This window comes from Pelobates fuscus, chromosome 8 (genome assembly GCF_036172605.1).
Source record: "Pelobates fuscus isolate aPelFus1 chromosome 8, aPelFus1.pri, whole genome shotgun sequence".
NCBI classification, from domain to species: Eukaryota; Metazoa; Chordata; class Amphibia; order Anura; family Pelobatidae; genus Pelobates; species Pelobates fuscus.
The window spans coordinates 168,410,093-168,427,879 of NC_086324.1; the positions used below are offsets into that span (position 1 = coordinate 168,410,093).

At 40.3% G+C, this 17,787-nt stretch overlaps 1 protein-coding gene across 2 annotated transcripts in view; it reads right to left on the reverse strand.

Moving 5' to 3' along the window:
• Nucleotides 1-353: 353 nt before the first annotated feature.
• Nucleotides 354-17,787, reverse strand: part of SEC14L5 (SEC14 like lipid binding 5) — a 41,268-nt gene continuing 23,834 nt past the window's right edge. For both annotated transcript variants that reach the window (XM_063430744.1, XM_063430743.1), the window contains 8 exons: nt 8,983-9,071; nt 7,989-8,059; nt 5,298-5,469; nt 4,919-5,053; nt 4,393-4,530; nt 3,719-3,967; nt 3,024-3,196; nt 354-1,485 (listed from right to left, as the gene is read on the reverse strand). In XM_063430744.1, the coding sequence (XP_063286814.1) occupies nt 1,383-1,485; nt 3,024-3,196; nt 3,719-3,967; nt 4,393-4,530; nt 4,919-5,053; nt 5,298-5,469; nt 7,989-8,059; nt 8,983-9,071 (1,130 nt within the window). In that variant the 3' untranslated portion in view covers nt 354-1,382. The remainder of the gene's footprint in view (nt 1,486-3,023; nt 3,197-3,718; nt 3,968-4,392; nt 4,531-4,918; nt 5,054-5,297; nt 5,470-7,988; nt 8,060-8,982; nt 9,072-17,787) is intronic.

Below are 17,787 nucleotides of genomic sequence, written 5' to 3' on the forward strand. Positions count from 1 at the left end.
AATGTTATGTGAATCTCTTTGGCGCTGGAGATTTATATTATTTATATTAGGTTACTATAAACGGATATTTCCGCAACTGCTGGATAGAGAAACCTCACAACACTCCCCCTCTCTTTTTAAACAATGTATTATTATTACCGTTAAAACAGATCTTTTTGACATACATAATATTTTTTGTATGAGGATAGGTAGACTTACCTTTGGTATTTCAACATGAAGCTACTTAATGTTATGCTCAATGTAAGTTTAAACTTGTGTGATTCACGAGCATTATAGAGTATATGTTTAGTTAGTTTGTCTTGTAAATATAAAAGTTGGATAAATAAATACATAAATGAAAACAGGAGACACCCAATTGTAAGTAATGGTTTATTTCTCTTAGAAATTTTTGGCCTGAGTAAAATAAAGCTTCATAAATAAGTTAAAAGGGCACGATTTACCGTCTGGCAGTGTTGAGAGTTTGTAGAGGGGACTGAGCTACGTCTCATCTCATAAACCAAACTACAGATTATAGAGGTGTTGTAAAACCCTACTCATTCCACTAGGCATCACAGCTGTCTTACTCCCTTCATTAGCACAACACTATGTGTTGTTTTTCTGTTTGTCGAGTAAATACGCATATTTATGCGGAGTGTTTGCTGTTGATTTTCACTTCTGCAATTTATTTAGCACCTTACTAGGAAGCACCTCACACTTTATTGGAATTAGTGGGTTTATAAAATTGCAGAAACACAACTTATTCCACTAGGCACCACAGTTACCTTACTCCCTCCATTAACCATGACACTATTGCTGCTCATTCCACTAACCATTGCAGTATAGCTGCCCTTTTTTGTCAGTCATTGCAATATCCCTCTTCTCTTTTCATGAGCCATTGTAATATCTCTTCCCGTGACATTTACATTAGCCTTATTTGTTCCTGTAGCAATCCCTGTATCCCTACTTATTTCACCAGAAGGGTAAGTTTTGGATGGACTTATAAATATGGTAACTTAACTAAATTATTAGGGAGCCTTACATATATAATATCCTTATATAAAGGCAGAGATGCATGTTGTTCCCTATTTCTTCTGTTATGAAAATTCTGTAACCTTAAATTATATAAATTTCTTGGTAGAAACAAAGACCAAGAGTTTAAGGTTACGATCTTGGTATAGCCCATACAAGAATTTCTGCCTCAGGAATTAGCACCGTCCACTAAGCTTCCATTACATAAGTTTTCCAACGTTGGTATTGCAGGTTGGGCTGCTTCAGACAGAGAGTTGTGTTAGGTGGTTGCACTTCATGGAAGCAGAAGATCTTATAGTCCACTAGCAATTAGCTAAGGCCATCTGTAGGCATGAGGGTGGTGTGTAGAGGGGTCAGAAACCCCCCATTCTTCGTTATCTGGATATCAGCGAATCACTATGAGATTTGTTGGAAGAGTTGGTGGTACCACTCAGCTGAGAGAAACCACTGCAGGACTCCAGGCTGGACATCGAGCCTCTATGAAAAGAACAAGTGGATAAAATAAGTAAACAGAACAATAACTACACATAGCTCATGCACGGACTTCAAAACTTCTCTAATGTCAGTAGAGCTAGCCTGGCTTACTTCCTAAGGGCTTGGAGAAATACTGTAAAAACAATCTGTAACCAATCTCTGCTGGGTCAGTCATGGTGACTGAATAAAGACAAACATTGGTGGCATTTAACTAAAGAGGTCACACTGCACTTGGGTTTTTGTTTTTTAATTTTACTTAAAACAGGTGCCATGTGCTTTTAGACCTTACCCTTGACCCACAATAACAGGTTGCAACAAACTCAACCCAGACAGACTGTCTTGAAGCAACCTGCTTTTATCGGTTGAATTAATTGAACAAATGACAATAATCCCATTCAGACATGGCAAACATTGCAAATGAAGGGGATAAACTAAAACACTGCTTTACTTTCTCCTGTTCTCTGTATGCTGCTTTCCCTATGCTCACTACAAGGTGGTAAGGAAAGAGTAAAGGACAGGAAGGTAAAATTAAAGTGCCCAGATGCAGGATATATTTCATTTTATACAGCTCACAAATACATATTTGTTACATATAGGTGTGTGGGGTTAAGTAAATATTAAGTTAAAATAATACTGAGCTTTAAAGGAACACTATAGTCACCTAAACAACTTTTGCTTAATGGAGCAGTTTTAGTGTATAGATCATGCCTCTCCGGTTTTACTGCTCAATTCACTGCCATTTAGGCGTTAAATCACTTTGTTTCTGTTTATGCAGCCCTTGCCACACTGGTTTCACTTTCAAGATGTTTTACCTTAAACAATTGTATCTCTTGCTTTGTAAATTGAACTTTAATCATATTCAGAAGGCAGTTGCAGAGTTTAGCAAGCTATTAACATAGCAGGGGATAAGAAAATCTAAATTAAAAGGAACTTGCGATAAAGAAAGGATAAACTTTAGATGACTCTTTACTGGTAGTGTTTAGGAAGGCTGTGCAAGTCACATGCAAGGAGGTGTGACTGGGTTTCATAAACAAAGTGATTTAATTCCTAAATGGCAGAGAATTGAGCAGTGAGGCTGCAGGGGCATGTTCTATACACCAAAACTGCTTTAGTAGGCTAAAGTTGTTTTGGTGAATATAATGTCCCTTTAACCCCTTAAGGACCAAACTTCTGGAATAAAAGGGAATCATGACATGTCACACATGTCATGTGTCCTTAACCCCTTAAGGACACATGCCATGTGTGACATGTCATGATTCCCTTTTATTCCAGAAGTTTGGTCCTTAAGGGGTTAAGGGGTTAAGGAGCCAAATAATTGGTTTTATTTAAATCAATCTCTCTACTATTCTCTACTTTCTATTAGTATAATTTTTAATTGTGAAATTATTATCAAAAGATTCAACTCAAAGAATAGCTGTTTAACGTCCAAACATTATTTAAACTTGGAAAGTCTTCTTTAATTAAATTACTATATTCTGACAAGTCATTGTGAAACTTATTAGCTGGTACTATGTTAGATAAATGTTTCCATCCTCCAGTACCTGAAATCCTCCGATGCCAGCACCTCAAAATAATACATGAACTTGCACTTATGACTGGACCCTTGAAGAGATGCAAGGACATCATCCACCCGAACCAAACTAGAACCAGAAGCTGGGCTGTGCATCTTCCACTGCAGTATATAGAAGCCAGGCCAACGAGTCACATGGGATCCCTTGGGGATAAAAAGGGAAGGTGGGCATTGACATATGGGAGACTATAACAAGTCTGCATTTAATCCTACAGTCAGCATACAAGCAGTTAAAGGAATACTACAGCTGAATCACAAGTTGCTCCTTAATCAAACTGCGTTGATAACATTTATAAACTTATTCTGATGAACATCCAGCCATCATGGTAATCAGGCTTTATTGGCTGGTTTTGACCTAGATTATTCCATCAACATGTAGAATTCTTCTTGTCCTATTACCTATTTTTGGATTCCATATACTCTTGCATTCTCCACATAATGTCCCCAGGTTATACAGAACTGCATGTTACATTACATCTTGCTGTTTTGTAGCATTGCTGCTCTGCTTCTCACTACAAATTGTCAGCGTAAGCATAATCAGATAAAGTGAAACCTACTGAAAATCCAGCGTCATTTAATATGTTTTATGTTCTGTCCAAAGCTGGAGACTTGACATGTGCAAGTAATAAAATCGTTGTCTAATTTGTATTTTAAAAAGTTACAAACCTGGATGCTCTCTCCTTCCTTGCAAATTAAAGGTGACTCCACTAGGCTGTAATCAACTCCCATGACCCAATTCTTATCAATTAATTGTACATTATTGGTGGAAGGCGTGGAACCAGCCACTATGCCCAAGTCCTTCTGGTGAGTTTGTGGGGCTCGCTTGGAGTGAAATAGGCTGAACACCACATCTCCTCGAAGAATGTCAAAGTCCCAGGTGATAACAGACTCCTCTTCTAGGATCTCAGCTGTGATCTGTAATGCATGTTTTAAAGGAATATTTAAAATTATACATTGTGTAAATTTGCACAATTTATGTTTTTCATTCATTCCACCTTTACAGAAACAGTGAGTGACAGAAGTTTCAGAGAACACACTGTTTTTTTTTTTTATATTGCAATATATCTGTGATGGTCTAAAACACCACTGTAGAAGCAGAAATACAATTTTGTCACATTCAGTAAGTGTACCAAAAAATGATAAATAAACATGGTCAATTATCATTCTATTTATACAAGTTACTTTGGTTTAACCAAGGACCTAAATAAAACATTGTATTAAATTATTTCATAAATAATAATACAATGACTTTCTATCTCTGTTTAAACAGTTATAATAAGACACATGTAAAAATTTAAGGTCAGCCACATTGCCATATAACATATATGTACTGTATTCACCTCATGTGGCGATCCCTTATAGACATAGGAAGAGTGATAAACAGTGTCCGTGCATAGCCGGATGTGATCTGACGCCTCAGTGTCATCATCTGATTGATATAATGACTTGGGAACTAATCCACCTTCAGAGATGTTACACTGTAGAGAAAAAAAGCAATATCCCTTAGAATATCTTAAAGAAGCATATTTGTAATTATATACAGATTTCTCATAGCTAGTGTAAACAGAACCAGATTTAAGCAGAGTCTGTTTAATATGAGAATTGTAAATAAAAACAAACTTAAACAGTTTCTTTGTTATATATGCATGCAAACTGCTAATTCTATTTATTTTATCTGAAAACAATTTTTAAGCTTCAAGGGAAATTCAGAGCACACTGTAAAGGTTACGATGCCAGGAGTGGTCTGGTCCCCAGAAAAGAAAGCAGTCAAACCGTTTGACAAAATAGCTGGGCTCTGCAACGACTCAGGTGGATAAGGTCGGTGGACATTTCTAATAAATACTGAATAATTAACTCCATTCTTACCATGCATTCTCCTCCAAGAAAGTCTGGGATAATTTCATTGTCCAGATAATCGGAGATCCCACCAGGCCCCTGGTAGTTGTTTCCACTGTATATCAAAAATTTCTCTCTTGTGTTCTCATTAATGAATGGGCTGACCTACGACAGATGAAGAGCAGTTTAGGATGAGAAAATGGCTGAATAACAGGAATTAAAACCACGACCACCTGGTAAAATAGATTTCAGGCCAACATGGAATCTCTCCAGCAACAAAGAATTGAAGATGGTGCTTGTTCTTCATGCCATACAAGATAGACAACCGCGTAAATGTTTGAGAATCATGTTTGTAAATAAAGAAAACTGAGTACCAACATCTCTGTTCCCTAACTTTCCTATCACTCACCAAAGTCCACAGAACAGGGAACACTCTTGGAGCTCGTACAATAAGCAACCGCCCCAAAGTCTCTGGGTAATTTGCTTCCACAACCTCTATAATCCTTAACAAGGCCTTCACTCCTGGCCGCCAGAGATGTCTCATGTTAAGGCCTTCTAGGTCCACCAAGCATGTCCATGATCTGTGGCAGAGAGACATATACATCAGTGTAGCCGAACATCATGTGATAGAGAAATTCCCTTTACCCTGTTGAGTATCAACGTTTGAAATACACTTATTCTGGATTAAAGGATTAGGACTGGAAGAGAATCACATGACACTTAGTTTAGCAGCAGGAGAACATAAAATTAATGCTCCAAGTCTTGAAGAAGATATTTGAGGTATGAATGTATTACAATAAGTCCTTATAGAAAAACTACTCCCAGGGCTACTGTTTAAATAGTAGCGGCCAAAGCTATCCAGACAGGGGATTTTATCAATACCGAAGAAGATTTATTACTTCATACCTCTTAACAGTATCGATTTTGGTGTCTTGTCTTGCTTTAATTCCCTGGTGTCCTGCATCAGACCATGCACCACCTGTACGGTTGTGTCATTAAACAGCCGACCAGACAGACAGTCTGCCCCTTCAGCAGGCAGGCACAACCCTTTCCCTGATGTTTCTGTACATTATTGGTGTCTCTAGTGATGTGAGTCTCATCACTAGTGAGTCCTCCCAGAGGGCCCCCGTCACTATGTTGTGAAGTATGTGACTTTACATAAAATAGTGTTTTCCTAGATAAAGTAATATTGCAGAGGATGTAATACAATTTTTAAGGACTACATTACTTTATGGACAAGACAATATGTGGCAAAATGTAACAATGGGCCTCCATGTCTTGCCAAATTCAAAAAGATGATGCTTACAATATAACAGGCAATTTTCCAAGTCATGTTAGGGCTTTCAACCAGTTATAACCAATTGAGCTTCTGAGTCAAGAGGACAATGGCAATGACTGGCTATTAATAGTTCACATGCACATATTGTGTGTGCTCTGATTAAGGTCAAGGGTTTTATACAGGGAGTGCAGAATTATTAGGCAAATGAGTATTTTGACCACATCATCCTCTTTATGCATGTTGTCTTACTCCAAGCTGTATAGGCTCGAAAGCCTACTACCAAATAAGCATATTAGGTGATGTGCATCTCTGTAATGAGAAGGGGTGTGGTCTAATGACATCAACACCCTATATCAGGTGTGCATAATTATTAGGCAACTTCCTTTCCTTTGGCAAAATGGGTCAAAAGAAGGACTTGACAGGCTCAGAAAAGTCAAAAATAGTGAGATATCTTGCAGAGGGATGCAGCACTCTTAAAATTGCAAAGCTTCTGAAGCGTGATCATCAAGCAATCAAGCGTTTCATTCAAAATAGTCAACAGGGTCGCAAGAAGTGTGTGGAGAAACCAAGGCGCAAAATAACTGCCCATGAACTGAGAAAAGTCAAGCGTGCAGCTGCCAAGATGCCACTTGCCACCAGTTTGGCCATATTTCAGAGCTGCAACATCACTGGAGTGCCCAAAAGCACAAGGTGTGCAATACTCAGAGACATGGCCAAGGTAAGAAAGGATGAAAGACGACCACCACTGTAGAAGACACACAAGCTGAAACGTCAAGACTGGGCCAAGAAATATCTCAAGACTGATTTTTCTAAGGTTTTATGGACTGATGAAATGAGAGTGAGTCTTGATGGGCCAGATGGATGGATTGGTAAAGGGCAGAGAGCTCCAGTCCGACTCAGACGCCAGCAAGGTGGAGGTGGAGTACTGGTTTGGGCTGGTATCATCAAAGATGAGCTTGTGGGGCCTTTTCGGGTTGAGGATGGAGTCAAGCTCCACTCCCAGTCCTACTGCCAGTTTCTGGAAGACACCTTCTTCAAGCAGTGGTACAGGAAGAAGTCTGCATCCTTCAAGAAAAACATGATTTTCATGCAGGACAATGCTCCATCACACGCGTCCAAGTACTCCACAGCGTGGCTGGCAAGAAAGGGTATAAAAGAAGAAAATCTAATGACATGGCCTCCTTTTTCACCTGATCTGAACCCCATTGAGAACCTGTGGTCCATCATCAAATGTGAGATTTACAAGGAGGGAAAACAGTACACCTCTCTGAACAGTGTCTGGGAGGCTGTGGTTGCTGCTGCACGCAATGTTGATGGTGAACAGATCAAAACACTGACAGAATCCATGTATGGCAGGCTTTTGAGTGTCCTTGCAAAGAAAGGTGGCTATATTGGTCACTGATTTGTTTTTGTTATGTTTTTGAATGTCAGAAATGTATATTTGTGAATGTTGAGATGTTATATTGGTTTCACTGGTAAAAATAAATAATTGAAATGGGTATATATTTGTTTTTTGTTAAGTTGCCTAATAATAATGCACAGTAATAGTCACCTGCACACACAGATATCCCCCTAAAATAGCTATAACTAAAAACAAACTAAAAACTACTTCCAAAAATATTCAGCTTTGATATTAATGAGTTTTTTGGGTTCATTGAGAACATGGTTGATGTTCAATAATAAAATTAATCCTCAAAAATACAACTTGCCTAATAATTCTGCACTCCCTGTACAGTGTGTGTGTATATTAAGTGGGTGTAGGGTCTACACCCTAATTGATCTTATATTCAACCACATGTTCACAAGTTGATTTTTCCTTACCCAATGGGCCATCCAAACTGGAGAGTGTTCTCTTCACATCGTTTCTGTCCTTCCTCATTAATGGATATGACCTGGAATGGAAAATTCCATATTTTTGAACCGATTGATCTGCAATACTGTGAAATTATATCTGATGTACCATGTCCCTCTTTCCATGCATCACAAAAAGCATGCCCCACAAACCCCTGCAAAGATAAAGGCTTGTTTGAAGTGCAAATTAACTGCATTTCACATATTGATCCTTCAGATTATGCACTAAAAAACGTAATAAGGAGGAATTACATGTAAACTCATCTTTGCTTATTAGGGTCCCATTATCATTTGGGAAAGTTTGACATCGGGTAAGGTGAAAAGTAAGAGGCTAAAATATTTTACCTTAACTATATCCACGCAGCAATTCTAGAATGATTGATGTGATTGATGACTATATTTTCCCGTGGTGTTAATTCAACCTTAAGAACGGCAGTGTTGTGGTAAAAACATTTTTACAAATATTTAGGATCCCAAAGTTAACTATCAGTGTTCTAGACTTTTTCTGAGGTCTGATTTATTATTTCAGATTTTGGACAACAGGGCATGAAGTTTAAAGAGGATGTGAATACAATTAAGTTCAATGAAACTGTGGAACTCGCTCCCCTCCTCCGTTAGATGCTCACCCAGTCTACACTCTTTTAAAAAATCGTTAAAACCCACTTCCTCATAAAAGCGTATCAATTAAACCGTTAATAGCTCCCAACTGATTCCTCTTCTGCAACTGTCACTAGTCTAATACTATCTTTACTTTTTTGTGTCATTTTACCCCACTCCCTCTAGCATGTAAGTTCATTGAGCAGGGCCCTCAACCCCTCTGTTCCTGTGTGTCCAACTTGTCTGGTTACAACTACATGTCTGTTCGTCCACCCATTGTAAAGCACTGCTGAATTTGATGGCGCTAAATAAATAACATAATAATAATAAATGTAGACTGTCTGACCGGGTGAGTTTAGTCACTTACATGTCTTAAAATGGACTCCTCTCCAAGAGCCTTCATCAATCCCTTAGTGTCCACCTGTCCCAAGCGCAGAATATAGAGGGGGCGACCATCTTAAAGAAAATAATCACATGGACCAATTACACCTTTGCACATATTTAAATATGCTTTTCTGCCAAGGACAGCTCGCCCAAAACATGGCTTTTGAATGCAGTTGTGTGATTATTAAAACACGTAAATCCTCAGTGATGAACTGATCTCCTACTGATTGTAACACGGGAAAACTGAACTATTTTATCCCATGTATATTAAGGTCTGAAGAAAAACTGTCTCAGTCATTCATGTAAAGTCTGTTACCTTTATTAACTTTTTCTTACCATGCTATACAAAGTATTAAAAGGCAGACTGTTTCGGAACTGCAACGTGTAAACTGATTGTTTTACTCATATTTTCCTTGGGTTTGATACTTCTGATTATTGCATATTGGGCTTTGTGTTTTGTCTCCTTATCTCACACTGTCAACTGTTGAATTTCTTTGTAAGATATTATTGGGTATGTAAACATTTTTCTATATTCTGCAATCATACTGGCCACTTTAATTGACAATAGCTTTCCTTTCTTATCGTCCTGTATAGTTGCTTTAAGCATAATACCTTTTGGCTTACAAGATGCTAATGATTTATCTCATAGCTTTGTATTATTAGGTAATAGTGAATCTTGCACACTTATGTTAGTCTGTGCATTTTTGTACTGGGTCTTTTAAAATGTATTTAATAAAAACTATGCGAAACATTCACCACAAAGTATACGCGTCTGAGACACTTTGATAAATCTCCATCAAACTCTGCCTAGAAATGTTTTTATCCCTACACATTTCCAGTGTGATCCATAATGGTGCCACTTTTCCCTTCCTTGCCTGAAAGATTGATAAATCTATTGTGTAAAGTCTCCATGGAGTACAGTTGCAAGAAAAAAGTATGTGAACCCTTTGGAATGATATGGATTTCTGCACAAATTGGTCATAAAATGTGATCTGATCATCATGTAAGTCACAACAATAGACAATCACAGTCTGCTTAGACTAATAACACACAAAGAATGAAATGATGCCATGTTTTTATTGAACACACCATGTAAACATTCACAGTGCAGGTGGAAAAAGTATGTGAACCCCTAGACTAATGACATCTCCAAGAGCTAATTGGAGTGAGATGTCAGCCAATTGGAGTCCAATCAATGAGATTAGATTGGAGGTGTTGGTTACAACTGCCCTGCCCTATAAAAAACACACACCAGTTCTGGGTTTGCTTTTCACAAGGGGCATTGCCTGATGTGAATGATGCCTCGCACAAAAGTGCTCTCAGAAGACCTACGATTAAGAATTGTTGACTTGCATAAAGCTGGAAAGGGTCTCCAAAAGCCTTGCTGTTCATCAGTCCACGGTAAGACAAATTGTCTATAAATGGAGAAAGTTCAGCACTGCTGCTACTCTCCCTAGGAGTGGCCGTCCTGTAAAGATGACTGCAAGAGCACAGCGCAGACTGCTCAATGAGGTGAAGAAGAATCCTAGAGTGTCAGCTAAAGACTTACAAAAGTCACTGGCAAATGCTAACATCCCTGTTAGCGAATCTACAATACGTAAAACACTAAACAAGAATGGATTTCATGGGAGGATACCACAGAGGAAGCCATTGCTGTCCAAACAAAACATTGCTGCACGTTTACAGTTTGCACAAGAGCACCTGGATGTTCCACAGCAGTACTGGCAAAATATTCTGTGGACAGATGAAACCAAAGTTGAGTTGTTTGGAAGAAACACACAACACTATGTGTGTCGAAAAAGAGGCACAGCACACCAACATCAAAACCTCATCCCAACTGTGAAGTATGGTGGTGGGGGCATCATGGTTTGGGGCTGCTTTGCTGCGTCAGGGCCTGGACGGATTGCCATCATCGAAGGAAAAATGAATTCCCAAGTTTATCAAGACATTTTGCAGGAGAAGTTAAGGCCATCTGTCTACCAGCTGAAGCTCAACAGAAGATTGGTGTTGCAACAGGACAATGACCCAAAGCATAGAAGTAAATCAACAACAGAATGGCTTAAACAGAAGAAAATACGCCTTCTAAAGTGGCCCAGACAGAGTCCTGGCCTCAACCCGATTGAGATGCTGTGGCATGACCTCAAGAAAGCGATTCACACCAGACATCCCAAGAATATTGCTGAACTGAAACAGTTCTGTAAAGAGGAATGGTCAAGAATTACTCCTGACCGTTGTGCACGTCTGATCTGCAACTACAGGAAACGTTTGGTTGAAGTTATTGCTGCCAAAGGAGGTTCAACCAGTTATTAAATCCAAGGGTTCACATACTTTTTCCACCTGCACTGTGAATGTTTACATGGTGTGTTCAATAAAAACATGGCAACATTTCATTCTTTGTGTTATTAGTTTAAGCAGACTGTGATTGTCTATTGTTGTGACTTAGATGATGATCAGATCACATTTTATGACCAATTTGTGCAGAAATCCATATTATTCCAAAGGGTTCACATACTTTTTCTTGCAACTGTATATTAAAAAAATACAGTTAGGTCACAAAAGAAACAACAGATAAAAAAACTGACAGATCTAATAAATTCCACCCCCTCCAAAAATGAAATGTATCAGCGACACTTCTCCCTGAAAATCTCCATATACATTTTTTTTTCAAATGTTGACAACTAAGTCAGACCATTGGCTTGCAAGTTGCTAGTGATTAGTGATGTCCCGAACAGTTCGCCAGGAACCGGCTTCTATTCATCATGGAGGTGGGAGGGTCTGGGAGGGAGGGTCTGCTGCTGATTGGCTGGAATGTGTCTGCTGACAGTGAGGTACAGGGTCAAAGTTTACTCAATGATGACGAATAGGGGGCGGACCGAACATCGTGTTCGCGGTCTATGTTCACCGGCGAACGGTTCCCGGCGAACGGTTCCCGGCGAACTGTTCGGGACATCACTACTAGTGATTTCTCTTATAGCGTTGCATTACTAGATTATAGTGAATTTTGCACGCTTATGTTACAATCTCTGTATTTTTGCCATGGGTTAAAACTGAATTCATAAAAATTACACCAAACTAACTTTCCACATAGCTGAACTCCATTCGATCGAATTGAATCTCCTGGAACAAACCACATAATAAATGGCTAGCAGAATTAATATAATCGTGCTGAACATTCTGCCAAGACTATTATATTTCCTTAATACGATGCCGTTTATTCTCCCTATAACATTTTTCGAAAGCATACAATCACTTTTCACAAATTTTGTTTGGGCCAACAAAAGACCCGATTAGCATACATCTTATCTAGACCCAAAAACAGAGGGGGAGTGGGCCTTCCTGATATTCAATTCTACTATTTCGCAATACTCTTAAATCGGATAGTTGATTGGCCAATATAACCACCTTCAAAAGTATGGATCCCCATAGAACAAAACTTTATCACAAACCCAATACAATCTCTTTCATGGTTGGCCTCAGGCCTTTACCTTAACAACACACAACACTAGCGACTTTAAAGATCTGGAGAAAAGTAGCACACCTCCAGGACGTCTCATCAGCCCCCTCCTCTAGATGGTCCACCTCATACAATCCTATGATCCCCATGGGTATTTCGGGCTTGATGCTAAATCCAACTGCTCACCTTGGGATCCCTATACTCCCATAGAAGGATTCATTGAGGAATCAGGAGTGAAACCACTGAAAGACTTAATACCACATGGTGAACCCACACTCTCGCAATCCTTCCAATATTTTCAACTGAACCAGTTTTTTAAAAAATGCTATACCCCCACGGAATATACTAAAATAAGTGAATCACCATTTGAACAACTATGTGCCTAATCGAAACCTGCAACTAAGTTGGTCTCTAAATGCTATGAATTACTTAAACCTTCACTGTGCCCAAAACTTCCACATTTCACAAACTACTGGAGTAAAAATCTTAATACCCTGTTGACTGACAAGAATTTGTCAAGCATTTCTCTGCAGGAGACTAATTATAAATTGATCTCTTAATGGTATACTATGCCTAGTGATGTGCAGTCTTTCAGCCCCATCATCTTCCCCATTATGTTAAAGGTGCAAACAGGAGACAGGTAACCTCTATCATAAACGGTTGACATGCAATTTGATAACTACCTACTGGAAGGAATTGGGGAACAAGAAAGTTACTGATATAGATATTGCCTAAAAAGTATAAAGTATTCTCCTTTTTTCACTATAGATACCTCCAGCTAAAGTCAGATACTCCCTCTGCTACTTTATGTTAATGGAAGCCAAGACAGTAATAACCAAAGGGTGGAAAACAATATTAAGCCAAATGATTAAAGAGTGGTTCTTACAAATAGAACATTTCCGTACTTTACAGGAGTTAAGATAGACGTTGGGGGGTAAATACACCAACTACACGGATATTTGGCGTCATGGATTACCGATATGCAAAAAGGAGGGGTGTAATAGTGCAGTTAAATTTCCACGTGTTTCTAAACTTCCGAACAGCTCAAACCCATTTACCCGGATTTATAGATAGCACATATACACTTCCATTCACACTTCCGTGCTGATATGATTTGTATCCTTGCGGACATACTCAGAGTCATCAGACAGTCTTCTATGACCAATCTTAATAAGATCTCTATGAAAGTAGGTTATAAAAAATGCATCTTGTGGCCTTCAGCTTTGTGGAACACCTCTATCCTTATCCTTGTTTTATTATTATTACTCTTATGATTAGTATTTACTTTTGCTTTAAGCGAAGGATTCGATTTAAACTCTTGAAATTGTATGCTTAGTATACAATGTAAAACTATCATTGAGGTTAAACTAGTAGGGATGTGTTATGCTCTGTTATCAATCATATCTACTACAATCAAACTTCCAATATATATTGCCAAATAAGTCAATGGGACCTGATGGAATACACCCAAAATTATTAAAAGAGCTTAGTGGTGTACTAGCAAAACCATTAACAGATTTATTTAACCAATCATTGATAACAGGAGTAGTCCCAGAAGATTGGAAGTTGGCGAATGTTGTGCCCATTCACAAGAAAGGTAGTAAGGAGGAGTCGGGCAACTATGGGCCAGTAAGCCTTACTTCAGTAGTGGGGAAAGTGATGGAAACCATGTTAAAGGATAGGATTGTTGAACATCTAAAAACACATGGATTTCAAGATCAGAGACAACATGGATTTACTTCAGGGAGATCATGCCAAACTAATCTTATTGATTTTTTTGATTGGGTAACTAAAATTATAGATCAGGGTGGTGCAGTAGACATTGCTTGCCTAGATTTCAGTAAGGCTTTTGACACTGTTGCACATAGAAGGCTTATCAATAAACTGCAATATTTAAGTTTGGATTCCAATATTGTTGAATGGGTAAGGCAGTGGATGAGTGACAGGCAACAGAGGGTTGTAGTCAATGGAGTATATTCGAAGCTTGGGCTTGTCACCAGTGGGATACCTCAGGGATCTGTACTTGGGCCCATTCTCTTTAATATTTTTATTAGTGATATTGCAGAAGGTCTTGATGGTAAGGTATGTCTTTTTGCTGATGATACTAAGATATGTAACAGGGTTGATGTTCCAGGAGGGATAAGCCAAATGGCAAATGATTTAGGTAAACTAGAAAAATGGTCAGAGTTGAGGCAGCTGACATTTAATGTGGATAAGTGCAAGATAATGCATCTTGGACGTAAAAACCCAAGGGCACAGTACAGAATATTTGATAGAGTCCTAACCTCAACATCTGAGGAAAGGGATTTAGGGGTGATTATTTCTGATGACTTAAAGGTAGGCAGACAATGTAATAGAGCAGCAGGAAATGCTAGCAGAATGCTTGGTTGTATAGGGAGAGGTATTAGCAGTAGAAAGAGGGAAGTGCTCATGCCATTGTACAGAACACTGGTGAGACCTCACTTGGAGTATTGTACGCAGTACTGGAGACCGTATCTTCAGAAGGATATTGATACCTTAGAGAGAGTTCAGAGAAGGGCTACTAAACTGGCTCATGGATTGCAGGATAAAACTTACAAGGAAAGGTTAAAGGATCTTAACATGTATAGCTTGGAGGAAAGACGAGACAGGGGGGATATGATAGAAACATTTAAATGCATAAAGGGAATCAACACAGTAAAGGAGGAGACTATATTTAAACAAAGAAAAACTACCACAACAAGAGGACATAGTCTTAAATTAGAGGGACAAAGGTTTAAAAATAATATCAGGAAGTATTACTTTACTGAGAGGGTAGGGGATGCATGGAATAGCCTTCCAGCTGAAGTGGTAGAGGTTAACACAGTGAGATAGATTAAGCATGCGTCGGATAGGCATAAGGCTATCCTAACTATAAGATAATGCCAGGGACTAATGAAAGTATTTAGAAAACTGGGCAGACTAGATGGGCCGAATGGTTCTTATCTGCCGTCACATTCTATGTTTCTTTGTTTCTATATTGAGCCTTCTAGATATTGTCGCACATCCCTGAAGAAATCCCCCATAGAGGACGAAATGCGTTGAATTTAAGAGGACTTATATTTTAACTTGTTTTATATTTTTTTGTTATATTTAATATTTGTTTTTATTTTTTCCACTTCCTTTATCTGTCTGACATTACCATCTGTTTGTGAGTGTATTACCTAGTTTTTTGTGTTCTTACACTATTGTAGCTGTTAAAGAAAGTATTAACTTCCCATATATTGCCCTGTGCTTAATATCAAATTGATGCTTAAAAGCCACATCAAACAAAAACTTTTTCTGCTTTGTTCATCTACTTTGCTGTCATGGAGTCTCATTCCCTCACGTTCCCCAGTCTGTTCCCTCATTCTCCCACGTTCCCCAGTCTGTTCCCTCATTCTCCCACGTTCCCCAGTCTGGCCCCTCATTCCCTCACGTTCCCCAGTCTGGCCCCTCATTCTTCCCTCATTCTCCCACGTTCCCCAGTCTGTTCCCTCATTCTCCCACGTTCCCCAGTCTGTTCCCTCATTCTCCCACGTTCCCCAGTCTGTTCCCTCATTCTCCCACGTTCCCCAGTTTGTTCCCTCATTCTCCCACGTTCCCCAGTCTGTTCCCTCATTCTCCCACGTTCCCCAGTCTGTTCCCTCATTCTCCCACGTTCCCCAGTCTAGCCCCTCATTCTCCCACGTTCCCCAGTCTGGCCCCTCATTCTCCCACGTTCCCCAGTCTGGCCCCTCATTCCCCTTCCTTTCCCTGACACAGCGCCCGAGTTTGCCTCCGCTGCCCTGAAATGGCGGCCGCGCAATGCCCGCCGGGAGAGCGCGGGAAAACACGGACACGCTGAGCTGCGGGGATACGGATGACGTCATACCGCGGCCGGACACCAGGGGGCAGTGTGTGCAGTAATGCTGTACTGAGGCCGGACACCAGGGGGCAGTGTGTGCAGTAATGGCTCGATTCCCACCTGGCTCTCTGCCTTGTTCACCGACCCAAAGGCACTGTGTTAGGGGAGAGGGGGGGAGCTGGGAGGCAGACCAGGAGCTGCAGGTTACAGAACTATACTGACCACCAGCAGTGCCCCCCTCCCTGGAAAAACATGGGAAGAAGGAAGGGGGGAGGTTACAGCTTTTATTTATTATACAGAAATACGAAAATATATACATTTACTTCCACTGCACCCCTATCACACACACACACTGCACCACTAACACACACACACACACACACACTGCACCACTAACACACACACACACACACTGCACCCCTAACACACACACACACACACACACTGCACCCCTAACACACACAGACTGCACCCCTAACACACACACACACACACTGCACCACTAACACACACAAACTGCACCACTAACACACACACACACACTGCACCCCTAACACACACACTGCACACCTAACACACACACACACTGCACCCCTAACACACACACACACACTGCACCCCTAACACACACACACACACTGCACCCCTAACACACACACACTGCACCCCTAACACACACAAACTGCACCACTAACACACACACACACACACTGCACCCCTTACACACACACACACAAACCACCACTAACAAACACACACACACACTGCACCCCTAACACACACAAACTGCACCACTAACACACACACTGCACCACTAACACACACACACTGCACCCCTTACACACACACACACACACAAACCACCACTAACACACACACACACACACTGCACCACTAACACACACAAACTGCACCACTAACACACAAACTGCACCACTAACACACACACACACTGCACCCCTAACACACACACACACTGCACCACTAACACACACACACACACTGCACCCCTAACACACACACACACACTGCACCCCTAACACACACACACACACACTGCACCCCTAACACACACAAACTGCACCACTAACACACGCACACACACACTGCACCCCTAACACACACAAACCACCACTAACACACACACTGCACCCCTAACACACACACACTGCACCACTAACACACACAAACTGCACCACTAACACACACACTGCACCACTAACACACACACACTGCACCCCTAACACACACACACACTGCACCACTAACACACACACACACACTGCACCCCTAACACACACACACTGCACCACTAACACACACACACTGCACCCCTAACACACACACTGCACCCCTAACACACACACACATTGCACCATTAACACACACACACACTGTACCTCTAACACACACACACTGCACCCCTAACAAACACACACTGCACCCCTAACACACACACTGCACCATTAACACACACACACTGCACCATT